Raw genomic sequence first — 21034 nt, 5'->3', positions numbered from 1 at the left:
TCAATGCATAAATACTAGTACTCATAAACAAAGGTTATGAAATAAAGTAATATCTGTCTGATCATGAAGTTCATGATCTTCTCTAAATGCTTAATTCTGACTGTGAATAGAATGTAACAATCTTTCCAGTTTTCAAAAGCCTTTAGTCTACATATTAATCATGTATGCAAAAGATATTGAAAATTATAAAAGAAATGTGACAGAAAAATGGGACAAAAATATTCTTGAATGCAGGTATAGGTCAACAAACACTTTAATGCACATCAGTCCACAGAAATTTTCATTTCATTAAGAGTTAGCTGCTTCTAAATCAAGTGGAGCAAATCCAATACATTTTTGTACCTAATCAAAGTAATCTGAATGGAAGCAAACAGAACCCCTGAGACTATTAATGCCCATTAATTTCACCCAAAAGGAAGCTGTTTATTATGCAGTCCTCTTATTCTATAGTGACACTGCTATAAATCTCCCTTTACCTTGCACTTGTTCAGATTTTTCTCTTGTTAATTTTGGACCACAGAATATAAAAGCACTTCCGAAAAATTCAGCCACACAAATTAGCACTTGAGCGTACTCACTTGCAATCTTAATTATATACCTTATTTCCAAATGAAACTACTTGGGAAATTTACAAGCTTTACCACACTCTATTTCTGTCCTCTAGCTTTCCCCAGGAGGAGAAACTGAATGACACGAATGCCACACTTTAAGCACAGGTTTACTAATAAGATTATGGGAATCCTATCAGTTTATCTTACCTGTGGAGGTACTGCTACATCTGTTGGTCAAACACTGAGAAACAAGCTGTCAACCAGACAGCACACAAAGGGGAGAACTTCGTCAGCCTTGACAGTCATCCTTCCCCAATAGTCAGGCACTTGATAACCCACATCACACTGAAGGCTTTTATATGCAGCAGCTTGCTAGTGACTACCTTTCTAGACTCTGTGCAACTACCCAGCACACTTGTCTGACTTCAACAAAAATAAGCATTTTCAAAGAGAAGAGTTATTTCAAAAACCAAAACCTCAAACAGACAAGTAATTAAAAAATAAAATTTTCACTTGTGAAAATGAGTACTTTAAAATAATCAGAAATGTCTCCTTTTTTTTACTCATAAAACAATGTATTCTGCATATACAGTATTCTTTTCCTGGATACGTAGCATTCCTTTTATAATGTTAGGGTGTTTCATGGTTCCCTAGACCATGATAAGGTTCAAACCTTGCAAAGATAGCAATGATTCAATTGTTCATCAATACTTGCTTCAGTGAGTATACAGTGGAGTTGTGTGCAAGGCACTGAGAACAGTTTGGACAGCAGATGGTTGATGTATAAAATGAAATCTCATTTCTCCTTTTCTGAGCTATGAGACTGAAATGTTATCACTATTACCTTAAACATCTTCAAAATACGTAACTGCAGGTTTTTTCCTGCCCATCTCCCTTTACTGGGAGAAGCTACATCAAAGAGATCTCAAATTACTATACCAGGAAGAAAGCTTACAAATTGTCTGCAGTAAATTATAACAGCTATCAATAAAAGAGAAAACATAATAATGATCTAATACTTAGTGTTCAAACTCCCTTAGCATTCTTTTCCTATAATTCTCAGTAACCAAGACACAGTATCAATCATTAAGAATTCTAAAATGCTACTTTTTCAAATTTAAAACCAGTAGTAAAGCAATTAGAAAGTAAACTTTTAAAAACAGATGTTTTGAGAATTAGGTATGAATTTATGAGCCTCAGCTTAAATATTTGGTTCTAAAAATCTCACCATTTCTAAAAAGGAGAGAGAAAAGGGAAGGGAAAAAAAGCCACCTGTGTATGTATTCAGTTTCAGAGAACTGCCAAACACCAAGATTCTTACCAAGATTTTTCAAAGAGAAAGAGTGAGGAAACCCTGATCAAATTCCAACATAGTATGAGTAAGAAAAACCTTTATGTAATTATCACTGTTATTTATTCATCTCCTGTTCTCTCTCACATTATTTACTCTTCCTAGCTCAGAAAGCAGTATCTACAGCAAACATTGTTACTGTTTTTCATCTTAATTGTAGTTGTAGCAAAAGTGAAAAAGGATAAAAAACTCTATAGGCTGGAAACCTTAGTTGACTTAGGGAGCCCCAGAAGGAATCAAACAAAACTTATTGCTTTAAGAGAACTCAAAAGATATGACTTTCCAATATTAAGAATATCCAAGCACAGCATGTGGCATTTATGATAAACCTAAATATCCCTCCCCTTTCCCTCATCCCAGTACATTATTCCATAACATTCTTCTAGAAAACCTCAAAATAGAGGGATATTGTCAACATTTCAAGAGTCAAGTGTATAAACATGCATGATGCCTGTTCCTCCATGTTTTAAGCAGAGAAAAAATGCATCAAAAATACTTTGGAAAGTATTATTTGCTCTTCTTCTTCCAAGTTAAATAGGAAATATCAGTACTATGAATTACTGCAGCTAAGAGCTATTTTTCCACATCAACAGAAATGGAAAGTTAATCTTTCCTTTCCAATACTAAGTATAATTGGAGTAAAATTCTTTTTATGGCTAAGAAAATCAGAATCGCAGACAATTTTCATCAGATGGGTATTCAAATCTCACTTATCAGAACTTGATGAACCAGACAGAAAAAAAAAAAAAAAAGTAACAGCTGTGTACATGTGGATAGGGCTTATTAATGTAGGAATGAGAAATTGTCTTTTTAGAGAAGTACTATTTTTGATACCACCTATGCCACTAGATCTAATGTTCATATCAATTTCATGAATCATAAATTATGTGTTTCAAGTCCTTCAGATTAAGTACAGAAGTAAGGGTAGCTGATGGGAAAGATTTTTCATAAGAAAAGGTGGATTTTACATGAAGAGTTTTGAAAAACTTCACTGGCAACTTCTTTAAAACTGTTTCAGAATAAAATTCATGAGCTGTAAAAACTGTTATGGAAGCTGCTTTGCATTATTAACAGCACTGTATTAAGCTACACTGATGAAACTCAATGTGGGTTGTAAAAGAGAATAATATCACAGACAGGTTTAGCTCCTTGGGAAAAATTACTATTTTATCTGATTTCTTACTGTTACATAAAAAACTCTGTGAAGTTCAACCCTCCTGCTAAACCAAATTCTAAATTATCATAAAACAGGAGGGGAGAAGTAAGATTTGGAAAAGCTACTGTGCAATTTATAAACTGCATACGTGACCTCAGATTACCTGCACAGCTGTTCTTTGACCATTCTTTCTTGAAGATCAGTAGACAAAGTGACTGTACAATTCAACATACAATACCCGTTTTCCTCAGGGGTTTTTTTGCAGTAGTTCCCTAAGCTTATGTTTTCTTATTCATGGAAGGGCTAAAATGTTGCTGAGGATATTTCAGGAAAAATATAGGAAATAAAGAAAAATAAAGAAGTTAAAAACAACCAAGAAAACAAAAAGACATAGAATGTGAAATCCTTTAGCTCAGGAAAAAGAAAGTGAAGTTTATGTCAAAATCATTATATTTCAAGCACATTAGAACACATACTATTCTTCTTAACTGAATACAGTAAATTCAGCTACCAGAACAAAGTACTATGAATCATTGGTCAACCAAATATATTCAAACAGAAAAATTATCAGCTCTGGATCAGGTATGCCCTACAAAACACTCAGAGGCAAACAAAACCAGTCGGCAATGTGGTTTTCCATTTAAACATTCCATATAATTTAAACAGAGGAATGGAAAAGCAGAGTCACATTATGCATGCATAATACCTTCCCCAAACACTCAAATTATTAAAATAGGCTAAAATATTTTCACATATGTGCAAACACATTTTTACTCCCACCCACATATGAAAAGGTATGTCATATGGGGCTGGGGGAACTACAGGTGTTTGTAAAAATGTCCAAGACAGTCTCCTTGAACTATATAAGATACCTAGCCACACACTTAGTTCCATCCTGACTTAACTTCAAAAATATCCAGTTGTTTCCAGTTAGATGATTTCTTTACCCCAGGAAGATAAACACTTAATTCATCCCTCAAAAATAATGTCTATGTTTCAGCATGCATACCTTTCAGCGTGCTACAGTTCCACATTAACACTTCCACCAAATTACTATTTTGTTTAAAGCAAAACCCCAAGATCCTTCATCCTATGTTTTAACAGCCACACCTGCTCATTTTGCACTGTCTTTCATAATCTTCAGATAGCATGTTAAAACCACTGAACTGGAACAAAATAACCAGTCTAAATTTCAAAAATTCTTCTGTATTAGCTAATTTGTGACTGCAAAAGTGCAGGGAAAAGGCAAAGCCACACAGAAAGGAAACTGCATGCTTAACTTATGAGATTTCAGTGTACCAGTGAGCTTGGCCTACATTCCAAGTAAGAAGTTGGTTTTGAATCAGAAGTCATTCAACATTACATAGATGCCAAGAGTTTAAAAAGAGCATGCTGCACCGGATTTTTACATCAGATGCATGCAGTTCTTTAACAAGATATTGGGAATTTCTCACATACCATTAACTCATTATTCAGATAGCAAAAACACTGGAAAATCTCACAGCAGCAGAAAAAGAAAAGCCGATCAATGAAGGTCACACAAAGAAAAGCTGCACACACACCAAATATCTCTGCCAGATATTAGAAGATTCTATTTTTACTTTAGCAATCTTCTGAATGCTGTCTTCAGCAATACTTTTTCTCCCATATTGGTGACAAAATTTTCCTGTGTGGTCTGTAGCAATCTATACTTTGCTACTGTAATGCTGCTGGCTGAGGTAATTTTGTTCACAGTAGTCAGTGTGGGGTTGTATTTTGGTTTTACATGTTAAATTATTCTCTTGACAAAAATGATTACATACGAAGCAATCTTTATGGCATGCATATGTGCAAATCCTTCTCTAAAATTAAACATGAAATGAAAACAGTGAATATGAATGGTTTGAAGAATTTACCACCTATTCTAGCAGTTATACAAGTAGCTGGGAGGGGATAAAATTAAGACAACTGACACCAAACAGACCAAAGGGATATGCCATACCATTCAGCATCACACTTAGCATATAAAGCTGATCAAAAGGAAGGAAGGGGGAGGATGTTTGGAGTGAAGGCAAGGTGCCTGGAGTTGTGCTCCCCCAGTTGCAGAACTTTGCTTTCCCCCTTATTGATCTGCATGAGGCTCCTGTCTAACCCTTTCTCCAGCCTGTCCAGGTCCCTCTGGATGGTAACCTGACCCTCTGGTGTATCAGCCCCTTTGTCAAGACTGGTCTCATCAGTGAAACTGCTCATGCCCCAACACCCAGTTTGTTAATGAAGTCAATGAAGGAAGGCTTGGACACAGTACTGACCCTGGGGGTACAGCAGTAGTTAGTGGCCTCCAATTAGACTTTGTACCACTGATTACCACTCTATGGGGGTGATCTTGATTTTTGTAAAACACTATGTAAATCACTAGCAACTTTATTAGTTACAGGAAAAAGAAAGGAAATAAAGATTTGTCACTCTATTAGTGGCAGAAAGGATGGTAATAGCATTTACTTCATTATGAACTAAGCATGAAATCCATGCACTACCCTCAACAGTAGGCTAAGTACAGTATTTACCTTGCAAATAAGGAATCCTAAAACCTTACCTATTCTCACCCCTGAATTCCTCCTTAATCAACATTTAAATAAACTGATCTTCTTCAGAATTTGGGCACTATTACATACATCGGATGCACTAACCTGATTTAAGAAAAATGTACCTTTCTTACCCTATAGCTCCTTTTGTGTGTATCCTTTACTCCTCCATAGCTGAAATGTCATTTCACTCCTTTTTAACATTCTGTTCCACTTCAATTGATGGAAACCAAAACACTTAAGCAACCACAAGCTACTTCACAGTACCCCACTGTGCACAAATATAACTCTACAAAGGAATGTAAGAGCACAGACACTCATTCCTGTTCTTAATCTCCACTGTGTTTTCTGACCCATGACAGCCCACGTTCAAGGAAGGTTATGTGTTTGTCAGCCATATATTATGAAAATACTGAAAACTCAAAGCATTATTTGCATTAAGGTCATCCTGACTGCACTAGTGAAAATAGGAAGAATATAATCAGAGGACTACAAGAAGTTTACAACTCACAATCTTATAGAAAATAATTATTAGGGAATGTCTGAATTCCAAATATGGGGAAGAAGTCAGAATCCATAAAAAAACTCCTAAGCATTTCAGTTCAGCAGAAAAGCTGCTGCAGTCATAAACAATTCTAATACAATTTTTTATTACAATTCTGTATTATAAAGCTTCTGATAAAAGCCCAAGTTTTTACAAGTGTTCCATAAGGTACAATTTACACCCAGAATATTACAGAACACAATCAATTCTTTGATTTTCACATGTATATGCAAATTACCAGCAACAAAATCTAGTAAATCTAAATAATCTTTGATGAAGGATCCTTTAATTGATGCAATTTATTCTCTTATCTACCAGTTATCAAAAAAATTCTCTTAAATCTTTCATTTAATAATTTTTATTCCTTCCTAACAATATACCTTTTTATTTTTTTATAAGAATGAATGGCTTGCTTCCATCTCTTGCTTTATAAATTTTAATTATTTTTTCTACTTCCTAGTGTTTCAGTTGTGTTTGAAGTAACTCATTTTATTCAATGTGCACTCCACACAGCAATATAGCATTCTGTAATTTTTTTAATGAAAGTTGTACAGAAAGTAGGAATGCACATGTTGCCAAGGTTTCATTTAAAATTTCATGACAGAGATTTTTCTTTATGAGATTGGTCAAAAATTACATTGTATTTGTTAAAATGAAATTCATATACTTGATAAAATAAATTTTTTTTCTAGGTTTGAGCATAATGCTTACATCCTTTATAAATCTTATCTTTCAATTTTAATCTAAACCTGATCATGGAAAGAAATACCAGAGAAACAAGACTGAATTAGAAACATTCAACATAGCAGATGTTTATTGCCATGGCCTCTAAAAAAAAACTATAAAAAAGAAAAAAAAAAAACAAACTTTAAAAACTAAACTATAAAAAACTTAAAAAAAAAACTTTGAATATAAAACAACCCTTGTTATTCATTATTCAAGAAGCCTTATCTACCTCCATTATTACTACACATTTTAATAAGATTTTTTGAAAAAGTAAGTACTTTCAATTTTGAAAATACACAATATATTGGAAACTATACATAAATTTGGTTCGGTACTTTGTTAGCACAAAGAGTAAATTTCTCTCTTTTTTTCCCTCTTCTCTACAGGGTAACATGCCTTGACAATACAGGCCACCATTAAGGATGATGCATTCTTTTTGTTACCTGACAGAAATATTGCAATAATCTCTGCTAAAAATTGTTAAAAGCAAATCCTGTGACACTTCTCCAAATTCTGAAGGAATAAGAACGTAAGTGATTTGCACCTCTAATAATAAGATATGAAACTCTGCTCTCAAATGTCAATGGCTGCAGGCTATTGATTCATTTTGTATTCAATAAATACATTCATTTCCTCTAAGTATGTCTTTTGCATATTATAAACACTCACTTTTAATGGTAATCAGTTTTCTTAAAGAAAACTGAAGATAGATTTTGACATTTAAAAATGTATGTGTTAAACTTTAACCACACTCACAGGAATTACAACTTTAGGCCAAAAAAACCAGCATGCAAAGATCACTACCACCAGGTGCTTCCTGGCATTCCTACAGAATGCCTAGCCAAATTAGTGGGTATCACACAGGTAATCCAGGGTGCCACAGGAATCCTCTTTGGAATGACAAATCTAGCTAAGGTAGAGCTGCAATAACTGCATCACTCTCTGCTACAGGCTGCTTCCTCCTTTCAGACTCCTGCTCCTCAAGAGTTGTCCTCAGCTCAGACTCACTATGATCTTCCCCACAGGCAACACCATTATTGCCACTGCTTCCCTCTGCAGCATCTTAATTGTCTCCAGCCATGAAATGAGCATCTAAAATTGTGTGACAGCATTACTTTGCGACAAACTTGGCCTTTGTAAATTGTGTTTCTATCCAGTATCCCCCAGCAGCATAAGAGTGGTTCCCTGAAACTGAGACTGTTCAGTAACCTCCTCCAACTCCTCCTCCTGTGCTTTTGCTGGCCTGAGGGGCACACACTACATGTACTCTAAGCCCATGTGTTGTCTGCAACAGTGAAACTCAGCTTGCTTTGCTAAAATAAAACAAATCCCCCAGAAAACCCACCAGCAAAAAATTAGCATAATTTCAGATTTTCATGAAGAAAATCTAACTTAAATTTATAGCTCTTCAGAATTTCTTTCTATGTCTAACTCATCAATATATTCATACCTTGCAAGACAGCATCAGATCTGCAGAGAATTCTAATGTTATTTGCAAACTTATTTATCAGCATTAGAAACACTACTGAGAAATACCTGGGTTTTTTCTTTCAGCACTTTTCTTTCACTTCATCATTTATGAGCCATCATTTTCCTGTGTATGCAAATATCAGACCATATCACAGGTTTCTTTGTCACATAAAAACAGATCCAGAATTTTTAAATTAAAGTTACTAGTAACAAACACATGGCTTAACTCATCTGACAAAGTAGCAGTTAATTTTTTTCCATATGCTCAGAATTTGAATTAACTACAGAGCATTCAGCATTCAGAGCATTTCAGCACTAGTGAAATAGTAGCAGATCTCCAGAGTGAATCAATTGGTGCTCAGAATCTGAAACATCTATCTGGGGAAAAAGCATCATTTCAGGCTAAATCTTTCCTGGTTCTGAAAACTGAACTCCCTCCCATGAGCAGCTGTGCATCCTGAGCAGATTTATTTCAAAGTGTATTTATGATCTAAGTGAAAACTTTAATACATGCACACTTAAATTAAAATGGTATTCCTTTTTTTTTTTTTTTGATAATTCTCTTTTCTAGTAGTCAAACTGAAGCACATTCACACCTTAATATAGGTTTTGTAATCTGTAAAACTGTAAAAACAAATTATATTTAAAGAAATCTAAAAACTTCCAAAACAGGAGGTCAAAGATATTAAAAGATTAAAATACATCCAGTATGGTAAAACCAGCAATTTATTAACAAAGTCCTAGGGTGTGCTTTGAGTTACTCAGGGGTTTTGTGTACCAGTCAATCCATCAATAACAACCTGAATAACACAAAATACGTTTTTTTCCTAGAAGATTATAAATAAATATGAGACGTTTTTCCATTAAGGAAGTTACTCGCAGATATCTTTTTAATGCCATCAGTTTTTCTAATTTAAATTCTATTATTAGAGAATCATTAAAATTCCAAGCAGGTAACTCAGTATACATGAAATGGGACATGGGACAGGCCTTTTGTGACACAATTAAGCCTGTTCCTTTCAAGGGCAACATCACAGAAGGTGAACACTAATTTTACTAACATAGTAAAGGAGGATGAATGACTGTGGGAAGGAAGAAAAGCAAAAGCAAATGAAAAAGGGCAACTCTTTTTCTTTTTTTTGCTGTGAAGTTTGTCATATTTAACTTTAAATTTCTAAATAGGTTATTACAGGGACAGCAATTTGCATAAGAAGATTAAAGATTACATGAAATGACAATGACTGCTCTGCAGCTATAATGTGAACAAAGCAAAAACAGTCTTTGCACCTGCCAAATGAACTTTAATGAAATGATTAATGACATCTTGGTAATAGCACATGATGCATAAATTACCCTCAACACTAGGTGTCAGTTTTCACTTTGGAAAATTGACTTAAAATGTGTGCACTTCTCCATATGAAAGCCAGAGTTCCAAGCAAATTAAAAAGGAAAGTTCACAACATTCATTTGCTTCACTCTGAAGTACTTCTTCAGAATACAGCAAATAGTTTTTATCAGATAGGAGAACTAAAACCACCATGAAATTATAGCTCAAACCAAAACAATTAAATATTTTTGAGAATAGCTGCTCTTAAGAAATTCAAATCAACACTGACTTATTTGGCTCAAACTACAGGTCAGGAAGCACTAAGGATACCATACATTGGATTTAGCTTACACCAAGTATTAGTAGCTATAGAAACTGGTATCTCATTTAATAAATTCATGAAAGTATACATGCAATTGCAATATGCATATTAAAAAATCCATGCAATCAGTTTTTTGTCACCCAATACTTTTCTTAGTACTAACAGCCACCCTTTCCATTACTTCACGTAACAGATCAGAATGGAAGTAGAAAGGTTTACTAACCCTAAAGAAAGTACTCTTGAATATTAAGACTGATGCACACCAGGACAAGGTAAGTCATATGAAAAAACAGATGCAGCCTGTGGATTTTATGGACAGATGCCAATTACTTGCATAATTTTTGGGAAACCTGAGTAGTTGTGCACTGCAGCTCAGATCATCTACCAACTAGCACAATGCTAGAGGAAATGCCATTATTTCAACTAACTATTAGTTAATACTGAGTTTAGTTTATACTAACTCAACAAACCCAGGAAGGAGTGGACAAACTTCATTTTCACCCTGAATAGAGGAAAAACAAAAGGCTGACTGGAAGTTAGGGGTTTTTCCTTTTGTTTTCTTTCTCTTAGAGAATTATCTCCTATTTTGTTGCTAAACGACAATAATTTAGTCAACAGAAAAAAGAAGTTGCCCTGGGAAAGGTGTGGTTGGCTAGGTTGGATATGAGCTCTCTCTTGCTCTCTGGGTTTTGGAGGAGAATGGCCGGATCTACTGCCTGGGGGGGAATTCGCTGCTGCCACGGCAGAGGTAATGGTGAAATGAGCAGGAAGCCATTTGGGAGTATGTTTGTTCTGTAGGATAGCGACTAAAAAAATTATTTGGCTATAGTTACACAATCCTATGTTTAAATTAAAACTTAAGTTACGAAGAGAAAATACTAAATGAAACAAAAAAGGCAGGAATAAGAAACTGCCTATCTTCAAAGTAAGCATCAGAGAATGAAGAATGACTGCTGTTTTACAGATTAGGTGTGTTCCAGTTTACCAGAAAATAAGTAAGATAATGTGATAATATTCTATACTATCGTTTTACATTTACTAAAAAACAGGGCTGCTTTCACATTATGTACAGTCAGAAAACAGAAAAAGCATTACACCTTTAAAACACAGTATTAAAGAGAAAGAGAAATTTGCAAACAGGCTTAAAAAGATTTCATTTTGAGCTTATTTGGAGCTTAAACCATTTATACAAAAAAATTACTCACACATCAAAATTATGTCCTATGCTTTCTCATGTGATCTATAATGAATGTAAACAACTTATGAAGCATCAGTTTGGTAATCAGCAAGATATTAACATAAAATGTGTATTTCCAATGCCCCATTCTTAAAATTTTAAAATTATATAGAAGAGTTAAGTGCAATTTTGAGAGAAAAAAACATACTTGACTTTCTTAGGATTATTAACAGAAAAGAACTAGGACCCTGGCGTAGGTAAAGTAGGTAACTAATGGTCAAATATAAATTGTCATACTTCCTAAAATTATGTTGAATCAGGCCTGAAACCAGTCTTAAAAAAATAAATACATCAAGAACAAAAGATGCAAAGATGTAAGTGGAGTTGGCTTATGAATGACATAACAACTAGACAGATACTAACTTTAAAAACTGCTAGAAGAAGTCAAGGAGACTCTCAAAACATACAGTTTAATACTTAGCCCTTTTTATTTCGATCCTGAAAGACTTTCCCTGATTAAAAAGGGAATTTTTGTTTTAAATGTTCATTGATGGTGGTATATCAGTTCCTTTTCATGTGTCTAACTTATTTTTGCGATATAAAATAGGGACAAAATGCAGTTGTATTAAGTCTTCCAAATTTCATGACACCTTCTCCATTATATAAAATAATTTTTTTACTTTATAGAAGGAACAGCAATGAACTACTACTTTGAATTACTTAGAGCAATCCAAGTGTGAAACCAAAAATAAAAGTATTAGGATACTTGGTAAGAAGTTGAATGCTATTCTTTCAAAATAGCAGAAATTCATGGTAAGAATCAGGATGGAGAGTTGTTTTAAGTAAATTAATTGCACAGAGGTGAAAATTTTGAAAGACATCAGGAGCCAAGTCACAAAGTGAACAAAAATGAAAAATCCTCTGAGAAGTTCCACAGAAACTTATTTAAGTAATAACAGAAACCCCCAAAAATATTGTCTATTAAATAAAGGTTCTGGAATGTATGCTTTACCTTAACAACAGGATTAAGCAGAACAACGCCCGACTTCTTTGTAATAACTTGCTTTGTTGTGTAATGATGTTCTATGAGCTGAGGAATAGTTGGAAACCCAGTTCCCTCAAAACGATATTGATTCTGTATGGACACAAAAGGAAAACCTTATTTCTCTATAAGCAATAGTTTGAACAAGAAACTGCAAAAGTGCTTGACCAAACTTTCTTCACTAGTAACCACAAAAAAAAAAATGTACACTTTATTTATAGAGTTATTTTAGATTCCTTTTCTGACCGATTGGATAGCATTTATACTAACTTAACCTGAATGATAATTATGAAAATGATAAATTAATAAATTCAAAATTGCTTCATCAATCACTTAAGGCAATATGATAAAATAACTCTATTTAAACTATTTTAACTATATAAACTCTTAATTTAAATAGATAGGGCTGTTAAAATCACAGCTATTACAGAGTGAAATAAAAATATTGTAAACCAGAAAAAACAACACCAACTTCTTATTTATTTCTAAAAATTACAGCAAGCAAACTAAAAAATATATATGATAAAATACTACAAGAGATAAAATAAACAGGAGATATGCAATGCTATCCTAATCTCATCTTTCTTCATTTATTGTCTCATAAAATTAGTAAAACCCTGCAATAGTTTATAGAATGCATGACTAGTCTTTAATAAAGAGTATTTATCAGGAATGTCTAAACAAGCTAGAGACAAAGGCAGGTGATACACAGGCTTCAAACTGAAGTTGGGCAGGACCTTGCAGCTGATTGTGAAACACAATAAAGTCTCCTGCTTTAGTAAGTCTCAGTATCTACAGAGAGCTTTTCCCACAAGGCAGTAGCTGCCATAAGCCAGTCTGACAAAGCAGCAATGAACAAGTACTGCAATTTAAAAAACTCAGAGCACAGATGGTGATTCAAGTTCATTTACACAAATGGGCAATGAGCACCTCTACCACTGGCATGGTAGAGCTCCAAGGGCTCCAAGGGCTGAATTCCTTGCATAGTGCACGCTAAATTCACTATTTCCTTAAGGGTTAAAGCATTAACTTCCTGAAACGTGTCATTACTGTTGGTTAAGACAGCAGGGTCTTGTCAGCTGTTTTTAACATTCACAGATCTCTATCATAAAAATGTTTCCACAGTCTGAACGTTTTGTTGTTTATTAAATAGTGACTCAGCTTTGATTGATCATTAACACTAGTTCCCATTCCTTTCAAATAAGCTCCTTCATACTTCTGTGCTGATCCAAAAAACTTGCTCTGAGTCTCCTCAGCACAACCACCACTACTGCCTGTTACTTCCTCATTCCAGAGCCAGCCACTGCCCATTTGCTTCCATTTACGTAAAACCTTTAGAGAAGCCAGTGTCCTTTCATTCTGTGTGTTTACACCTAATCCTGACCCTTACTAAGATCACTAACAAACCAATACGTTAAAATGGCACAGCCTCAAATAAGCAGAAGTGAAAACAATGGTAGCCTTGAATGACAGCAGTAAATTTTGATGCCCAAAGCTGAATGATTAATTAATTTATCATGTAGTTGTATCAAGATTAGCTTTTAAAGTAATCATAAAACCAGACACTGAACACTTATACAATTAAAGGATTGCTGTTAAAACTGATGTCTTACTCTAATCTTCAGTACTTAATTCAGAAGCAAATATGGAAACCTGTCAATGATCCAAGAGTCAGCAACTGTTTCTTGACCAGTCAGAAATCTAATTCCACATAGTTCATATCAATGTAAAAAACAAACAAATCCTTTGTACTAAACTCTCCTAAAACTTGTCTACAAAAATGTTCATTAATAAATCCATCACTATATGACCCTAACACTCCAAATACCTATTTTCTAGAACTTAATAATTCTTTTTCTCATTCTCAGAAAATTCACCCCATAGGAATGCATACAGAGGACGGAACATCTTTAAGGACAAAAAAAAAGTGTTAGCTTCCATGACTGACAAGAAAATCTACTACAAATTAATCCCGAGAGCAGATGAACATAATGCTTTATTAGTAAATGTACAAGCAGATTAAATATCTTGACCTGACAATGCTGGGACTGTCCAGGCTATGCAACATTAAATAATATTAGTCTCACATTTCAAATTTAACTGCTCAGAGAAAGTACAAAACTATGGAGAGAAAGATAGCTTCTTTTGTTTTGTTTTGCTTTGGTGGAAACCTCCCCACACACACACAACGGAAGAGAAATCTGATTGGCAGGCCCTTAAATAATAATTGGAACTTGGACTTGAAAGTACAAGCTATCTTTTTCAAGATCTACTTGCACAAACAATGATTTGCACAAAATTATTTCAGTTAGACCACATATATAATGTGCTTTTATTTCTGCTGGATCAGATCAGGGTGCACCAAGCACCTTGTAAGACTCTAGGTATAGGTAATTTTTTTACTTTTATTTTCTCATTTTGCACTCTGACACATCAAAATACTTTAAGGTCATACAATCAAAATAAAATAAACTGTGTGTTCACTTTTACAAGGAAAATTCTAGGTGATAACTAATGAACACTCTCCAGTGTGACAAGTGTCTATAATCACTAATCCTAGAGAAGCATTCCAACCTCTGTGAAGTTTGAAAAATATCACTGCTTCTCGAAAGAAAATAAACCAGGTACACATTGAGTTACCCCAGGCATGCTGCATCATCTGGGGAGTCACACAATGAAATTCCCTCAGTGTATCACCATTATGCAATTAAATTGAGAATTCTTCTATACGTGGGAAACTTTATTACAAGAGACTGAAGAGACAACACTACTGAATCAAAACTGAGAATGATTTGCTGCGATTTCATACTTCAATAAATATTTCTAGCAATGTTATGGGAACTGTCACATTTTTAATAAGTTTAAAATTCTCCAAGGTAAAAAGAAAAATGTATCATTAAAAAAACCAAGCAATGCATTAAGAGGAATAAAAAACCCCCTACTGCATAAAGGTAGATGATAATTAATATGATGTTCATTAAGTCATCAATTTTTTCCTCAGAGCAACAAGGGAGTCAATTCTAGTCCTTAGAAGCATACACACTGTACAACATCCAAAAGTGTTTGTGTAATACTGAAAAAACAAGAACCACAGGACTAAAAAAAATAAGCATTGCAAATGCAACAGGAACTTCAGTTCCCATGTGTATAAAAATAAACACAGATTACTTTCTTCTGTATGGTTGTTTCCATTTTTCAGGAAGATGCAGTGCTGTCTTTCCAGTCTGAACTAGAAGTAGCCTAATTTGCACCAGCTATGAAAATGGGTGACCAAGTAATCAATAACCAAATGTAAATGCATAAATAAAGAGTAACAATTTCCAGATTTCAAAATATTTACAGAAATATCTTGCCTTTTCAGTATAAAACAAAAGATACTGAATAACCTGATACTTCATACTTTTCCTTTGTTTCCCAGAATGACCTTTACCCCCAGTTCCAGCACTGACGGAAATATTTCCAACAGCTTTAATATTTGCACATAAAGGCTATATCCATTTGCTATAGTAAACTATTTAGGTCCTAAATTGAATATTCAGTACTATATCAGAGACGTACATCAGCATATTGTATGATAAAGTGTCTCCGTTGTCCATCTGAAAACACAGAAAGGACATATTCACCAGGTTTCCCGTGGCTCTCTCGCACCAAGAAGTCTCCTTGCTGTTTTAACAGCTCCTGGGCTTCTATTCTTGGAATTGCACCATGATACCAGTCTTGCTCAGCCAATGGTTTCTCAGTGGTTGAGATTACATCAAAGAACTTGGGAAAAATATTGAAGAAAAATGTTACTATAATTGTACACTTATAGAGTTTACTAGTACATGGAAAGTATCACAAACAACAATAATTTCTGTTTTATGTATCTAAATTATGTATTTCTATTAACCAACAGAATCAAGGCTCTTACAGCTCTTACACTTGGCACAAAAGCATATTGATCACCGTCTTTTCTATTTACCTGGAAAATCAACATATCAAAAGCAGAAGTTTAAGGAATCATCCATAAAATGATGCAATATTTTTTATCTGGCTTACTATTTTTTGTAAGGCATACTGACCAACTCCTTCTCACACATTCTGACATACTACTTACAACTGAAAATAATTTCTTTATCCAGACAGAAACTTCTCAGGCACAAAACCATAATACTCATACAAAGCACTTGAATCGGATAAACTGTTTTCACAGAATTTATCAATTGTATCCCAAATCAATTAAAAATTATGTGTTTTCCTAGCATGCACCCTGTAGTGCAGCGTACACACCTGGATGTAGTGTCCTTATGATAAGACACAAAGATTATAAGGAATTGTCTTCACTACATGGAATTGGCTGCAAATGGAAGCTACCAGCTATAAGTGGGAGCTAATCAGTTTTAATCTATGATTTCACACATTAATTTAAACATGCCTACATTATTTAACAGAACACTGAAGAAAACTTTATATTTTGTCACTGACCACTTCTGATTTATTTGTTATGAGTAGGAAGACAAGCCCTCATTTAAGCTGTATGTAATTCAAAAACATTGCCAGAGCTCATAGAAATTCTCAGAGCCAGAGTGGTAAAACTGTGAATGACAACACAGTTCACACTGTGAGTAGAACAGGTATGTGAATGTTCTCCAGCCTCCTGAATTGCACCTAAGTAACAGCATGGAGATCTACATCTCAGTGAAGGACAATTAAACAGATGCAAGCAAAGCAACACCATTCTGAATTAACCTCTGCTATTGCTCTGCCCTGGTAACAACCCAGGCTGGAGGCCATCCATACATTTAAGGTTCTTCTCAGAAGATACTTTGATTATAGTGCCACACCTAGTCCAAAAAAACACTAGGAATGGTCTCGGACTCTGAGAGTGGAAATGAGCAGACCCAAAAATGGGAATCTAAACAGAAATTCTTGTTTCCAAATATCTGCAATTCTTTAGTACTTGGATATATTTTTAGCTGTTAAAAATGTCTTTGTTGGCTTCTGGCTGCCTAAGTTATACCTCAAAGAACCAGTTTAGTCCAAAACTGATGGAAAACTGGAGAACATATTTAAGAACCTGACAGACCCTTGTGCTCTCAGATATCAACAGAAAGAGAGAGAATCATCATGGATTAAATTCTCATCAAGGAGAATTTCAGACCTGAGATTTGAAACAAGCACTTATAACCAATATGTGATCACTAGAAAAAGTGTGGTCTGTTACAGAGTCAGAGATAGGAAGCACTATTTAAGAAATAACTACAGCTTGAACACAAATTGCACAGTTTTTAGAGGCAAAAGCTCTACTCCAATGTTATGTGTTTATCAGCACAATGAGCTGCTAAAAAGCAGAGATACTGATTGTCTAAGAAGGTAGTCATATCTTTCAATTTCATCAACAGTTAAAAAACATCCCAGGTGAAAAATGTTCACCATTGTTAAATGACAATATGACATTTTCTTTCACAAATTTCTAAAAGAAAGAGAAAAGCTTTCAAAATGTTAAGACAATGTGATTTACTTAAATATTTATTTCAAGTAAATATTTTTTTAATTTATTTATTCAGAGATTCTGAGCTCGACTTGAAAGAAAACCTAAACCTCTGTTATATTCAGAGCAGCAAACCCTTCAAGAGGAGCACATTCCTACCTGAGAGGGAATGCTCCTAAGGATAAAAGTACAGTATAGGGTTACTTCATGGCCTTCATGAAAGTTTAAGAAAAAAAATCAACCTGACATGCAATTTATTTTATAGCCTCAAAAGGAAGCCACCAGATTGTAACATTTGCTTATGTACAAACTGGGTGCAGGCTGAGGAACCAAACAATCAGGATCAAATCGCAAAACAAAGTATCTTAAGAGCCTTTATGACAAAAGAAAAAGTTTATGGAAGGAAAACAGAGCATTTTAGACATAGATAACAATGGTATTGTCTATAACTCTCCCGTAGATTTTCCCCCTCTTTGAAATTTGACTAAAGTGTTATCTATTACTTCAGAAAGCAACAGTGGAAATTCCATGGAGTTCTCTGTTGATTGTTTTTCACTTCACCTTACCTTGATTTATCATATCAAGGTGGTTTTTCTGATGAAGTAAGTGGCAATTACTCTTGAATGTTATTAAAATCTCATTCTTTTTATGAACAAGTCTTCTGATTCTAACATATTGTTTCTATGATATAATATTGACCCTAACTTGCTAAAGAATGAAACATGGCTGAAAGCCCAGAAAAAAACAGTACCAATGCACAATATATAACTACTTTAATATTGATTTCAACTCAGTTTACCACCATTAGTACTAATATTTCTACTGCATTTTATAGTTCGAATTACACGATAGATTGGTCTTTAAGGAAAACAGGAGGAAAAAAAAAAAGCTACCTGCACAAAATTAAATTCCCACCTCTTTTCTTTAAACTCTACTTAAATATCATCCAGCAAGTTAATATGACAAGTTTATATTCTAGACTTTAATGTTTTACAATTTCATTTGGGGGCTGGATCTCTTGCTCATTTGTATGTACACTTACAGAAGCATTCCATGATTCAATAGCCTAAAGGAAGAAATATTGCTTCTAGGATTTTTGTTGTTAATTCTGCTGGAAGGTAACAATTACTAACCAAACCGTGCAGAAAGAAAGGAACTCACACTGCAAATTTCAACTCTCCCTCTTACTTTTTTTTTTTTTTTTTTTTTTTTTTTGCCATTGTCTTTTTTCCCTTAAGATTTCCATTTATTTCCATATTTCACCCATTGATTATTGGGTGAGGCTGGGGGGGTGTGTCCTTATATATTTAATCACACTTTTTCTTCTACAAGGAGATGTATGTCTCGTGTATTTGATCATGCTCCTCATGGATCTAGTACTGTCCACTTTCCTTATATTGAGCCCCTTTCTCTCTCCCTGCTTAACAATCCATTAAAACATATGCTCTTCTCCAATAGTAAAAAGAAGCAGTTCTCAGCTGCTTCCCTTATTTCAAGAAAAAAAAAACTGAGACAACAGCAATGTGTCATTTCTAACTCAAAAAAATTGTGCATTATTCATTCCTTCACTTGCACTAACAATTAAATAAAAATAATGGGAATGATATTTTATTATACTTATGTTCAATATTGTATTTTTGTATATATTCTGAATGCAAATGTTCAGTAATCCCTTATTTTCAATCTTTGAGCAAACAAAACATTTTCTCAAGGTACTTTTTCTTTTACAGTGTAAAAGAGTAGCCTGACACTAATGAGAATCCAAAGCAATAAATTTAGGTTGACAATTTAAGACATACCCTATGGAATATTCTCTCTGTGTACCTGGCTCATTCCCACATGCTAATAACATCTGAAACAAGTATGAATTCCACTTATTATCCTTTGAAGAGTAAAAGAAAAAAATCCTGTTAACAAAAGCAGATGTTTGTGTCAAGCTCAAATGTGTCATACAAAAAAAGAAAATATGCAGAAGGGCAGAAGCTGGTATTCATGATGCAATCTGTTCAGACTCTTCATTCAGATTATTCACAGCATTTTATTACCAGTACACAAAAGTTACCCCCACTGTTGTGTTTCCTCTCCTCATTTGATTAAACTTACATCTCTTGCTGTTATAGAAAATTGGATTGCATTTTGTCCAAGAAAAACTGCCTGAATCCTCTTTCTTTCTCTTCAAGCAACACTTTTTTCCTGTATTACCTTCTCATTCTGAGAGCATGCATAGAATTTCAGTGTCAACACACAAAACCTCCTGCTTGCTTTTAGAATGGCAGAGTTTCCCTATGGCTTTTTCCAGATGATATACAAAAAAATTAGTCCTCTCAAATTTATACAAACAAAATTCAATTTATCCACCAATTAAAAATACTAGACAGTGTTTATAATATAGCACCACATTTAAATAATGATATTGTTCCATTTCTAAAGTTTTTATATATTTAAAAATTAAATACTTAGAAATACTTAAAAAACTTTAAATACTTAAATAATTTGTAAACAGGTAGTATCACATTTTAGACTAGACTATATGAGATGATCAGTACTGGTTCTTTTCTGAATCTGCTTTGACATCCTTTTTTTGTACTGGTCTATTTTAAAAAAACTAAAATTTTAAATGAATGTTAATATTACTTTATAATATACATTCAATAATCACTTTGAATATTGATGCATAGTAAGCTTTAAGTACTAGTTTATATATTTAGCAATTAAAATTATTATGTAGTTGTCAGCAGGAAAGAGATGACCACATTTAATAGCTAAGTACTAATTCGTGAAGCAAATTTGAGCTGTATAGATATGGTCAGCTTTTCTAACACAAAATCACTAAATCAAAATACAAAGCAAAATTGAAAATTGGCTAGTTTATGTATTCTAACTCTGAAGTAATTTAGTTGTCATTTAGGCGACAGGTAATCAAGATTGCACTTGTTACTCAGATTTTACTTTCTGACTCAAATGAACCAATGCCAATCTTACTTCTTACAAATATATTCCAAGATTTCACCAGTCCTATCTACCATATATCTACAGCCAGATTTACATCAGCTTCCATGAAATGAAAACAGTGTGGCACATAGACTACTGAAAATGACACTTTAAGCCAACTGACATTTTGACATTGACTTTCCCTGATTTAATCTAAGCATTTTATTTTTATCTTCCTCTTGAGATATTTTTTCTCTTCCAATTTTTCTCTGAAGCAGTTCTAGGTATGGTATTTTCTGTGGTTTCTGGAAGCTTTTTGGTTTACGTTGAAGTCATAAGTTTTGTAATACATAGAAATAGACATGAATGCTGTGCATCACCTGCATAAAGAGGTGAGATCTTATAA

At 33.9% G+C, this 21034-nt stretch overlaps 1 protein-coding gene across 4 annotated transcripts in view; it reads right to left on the bottom strand.

Moving 5' to 3' along the window:
• The window catches only part of FER (FER tyrosine kinase), a 153773-nt gene that overhangs the window by 55403 nt on the left and 77336 nt on the right, over positions 1–21034 (bottom strand). For 2 of the 4 annotated variants that reach the window (XM_021524773.3, XM_021524774.3), the window contains 2 exons: positions 15786–15989; positions 12198–12320 (listed from right to left, as the gene is read on the bottom strand). In XM_021524773.3, the coding sequence (XP_021380448.1) occupies positions 12198–12320; positions 15786–15989 (327 nt within the window). Of the gene's footprint in view, positions 1–12197; positions 12321–15785; positions 15990–21034 lie in introns of those variants that run through there. The other 2 variants (XM_031507458.2, XM_021524775.3) reach the window with 2 other exon arrangements.

The sequence above is a fragment of the Lonchura striata genome, chromosome Z, assembly GCF_046129695.1.
Source record: "Lonchura striata isolate bLonStr1 chromosome Z, bLonStr1.mat, whole genome shotgun sequence".
Lineage (NCBI taxonomy): Eukaryota > Metazoa > Chordata > Aves > Passeriformes > Estrildidae > Lonchura > Lonchura striata.
Note: the sequence above shows the minus strand (reverse complement) of the source record. Positions and strands in the feature narration are given on the sequence as shown.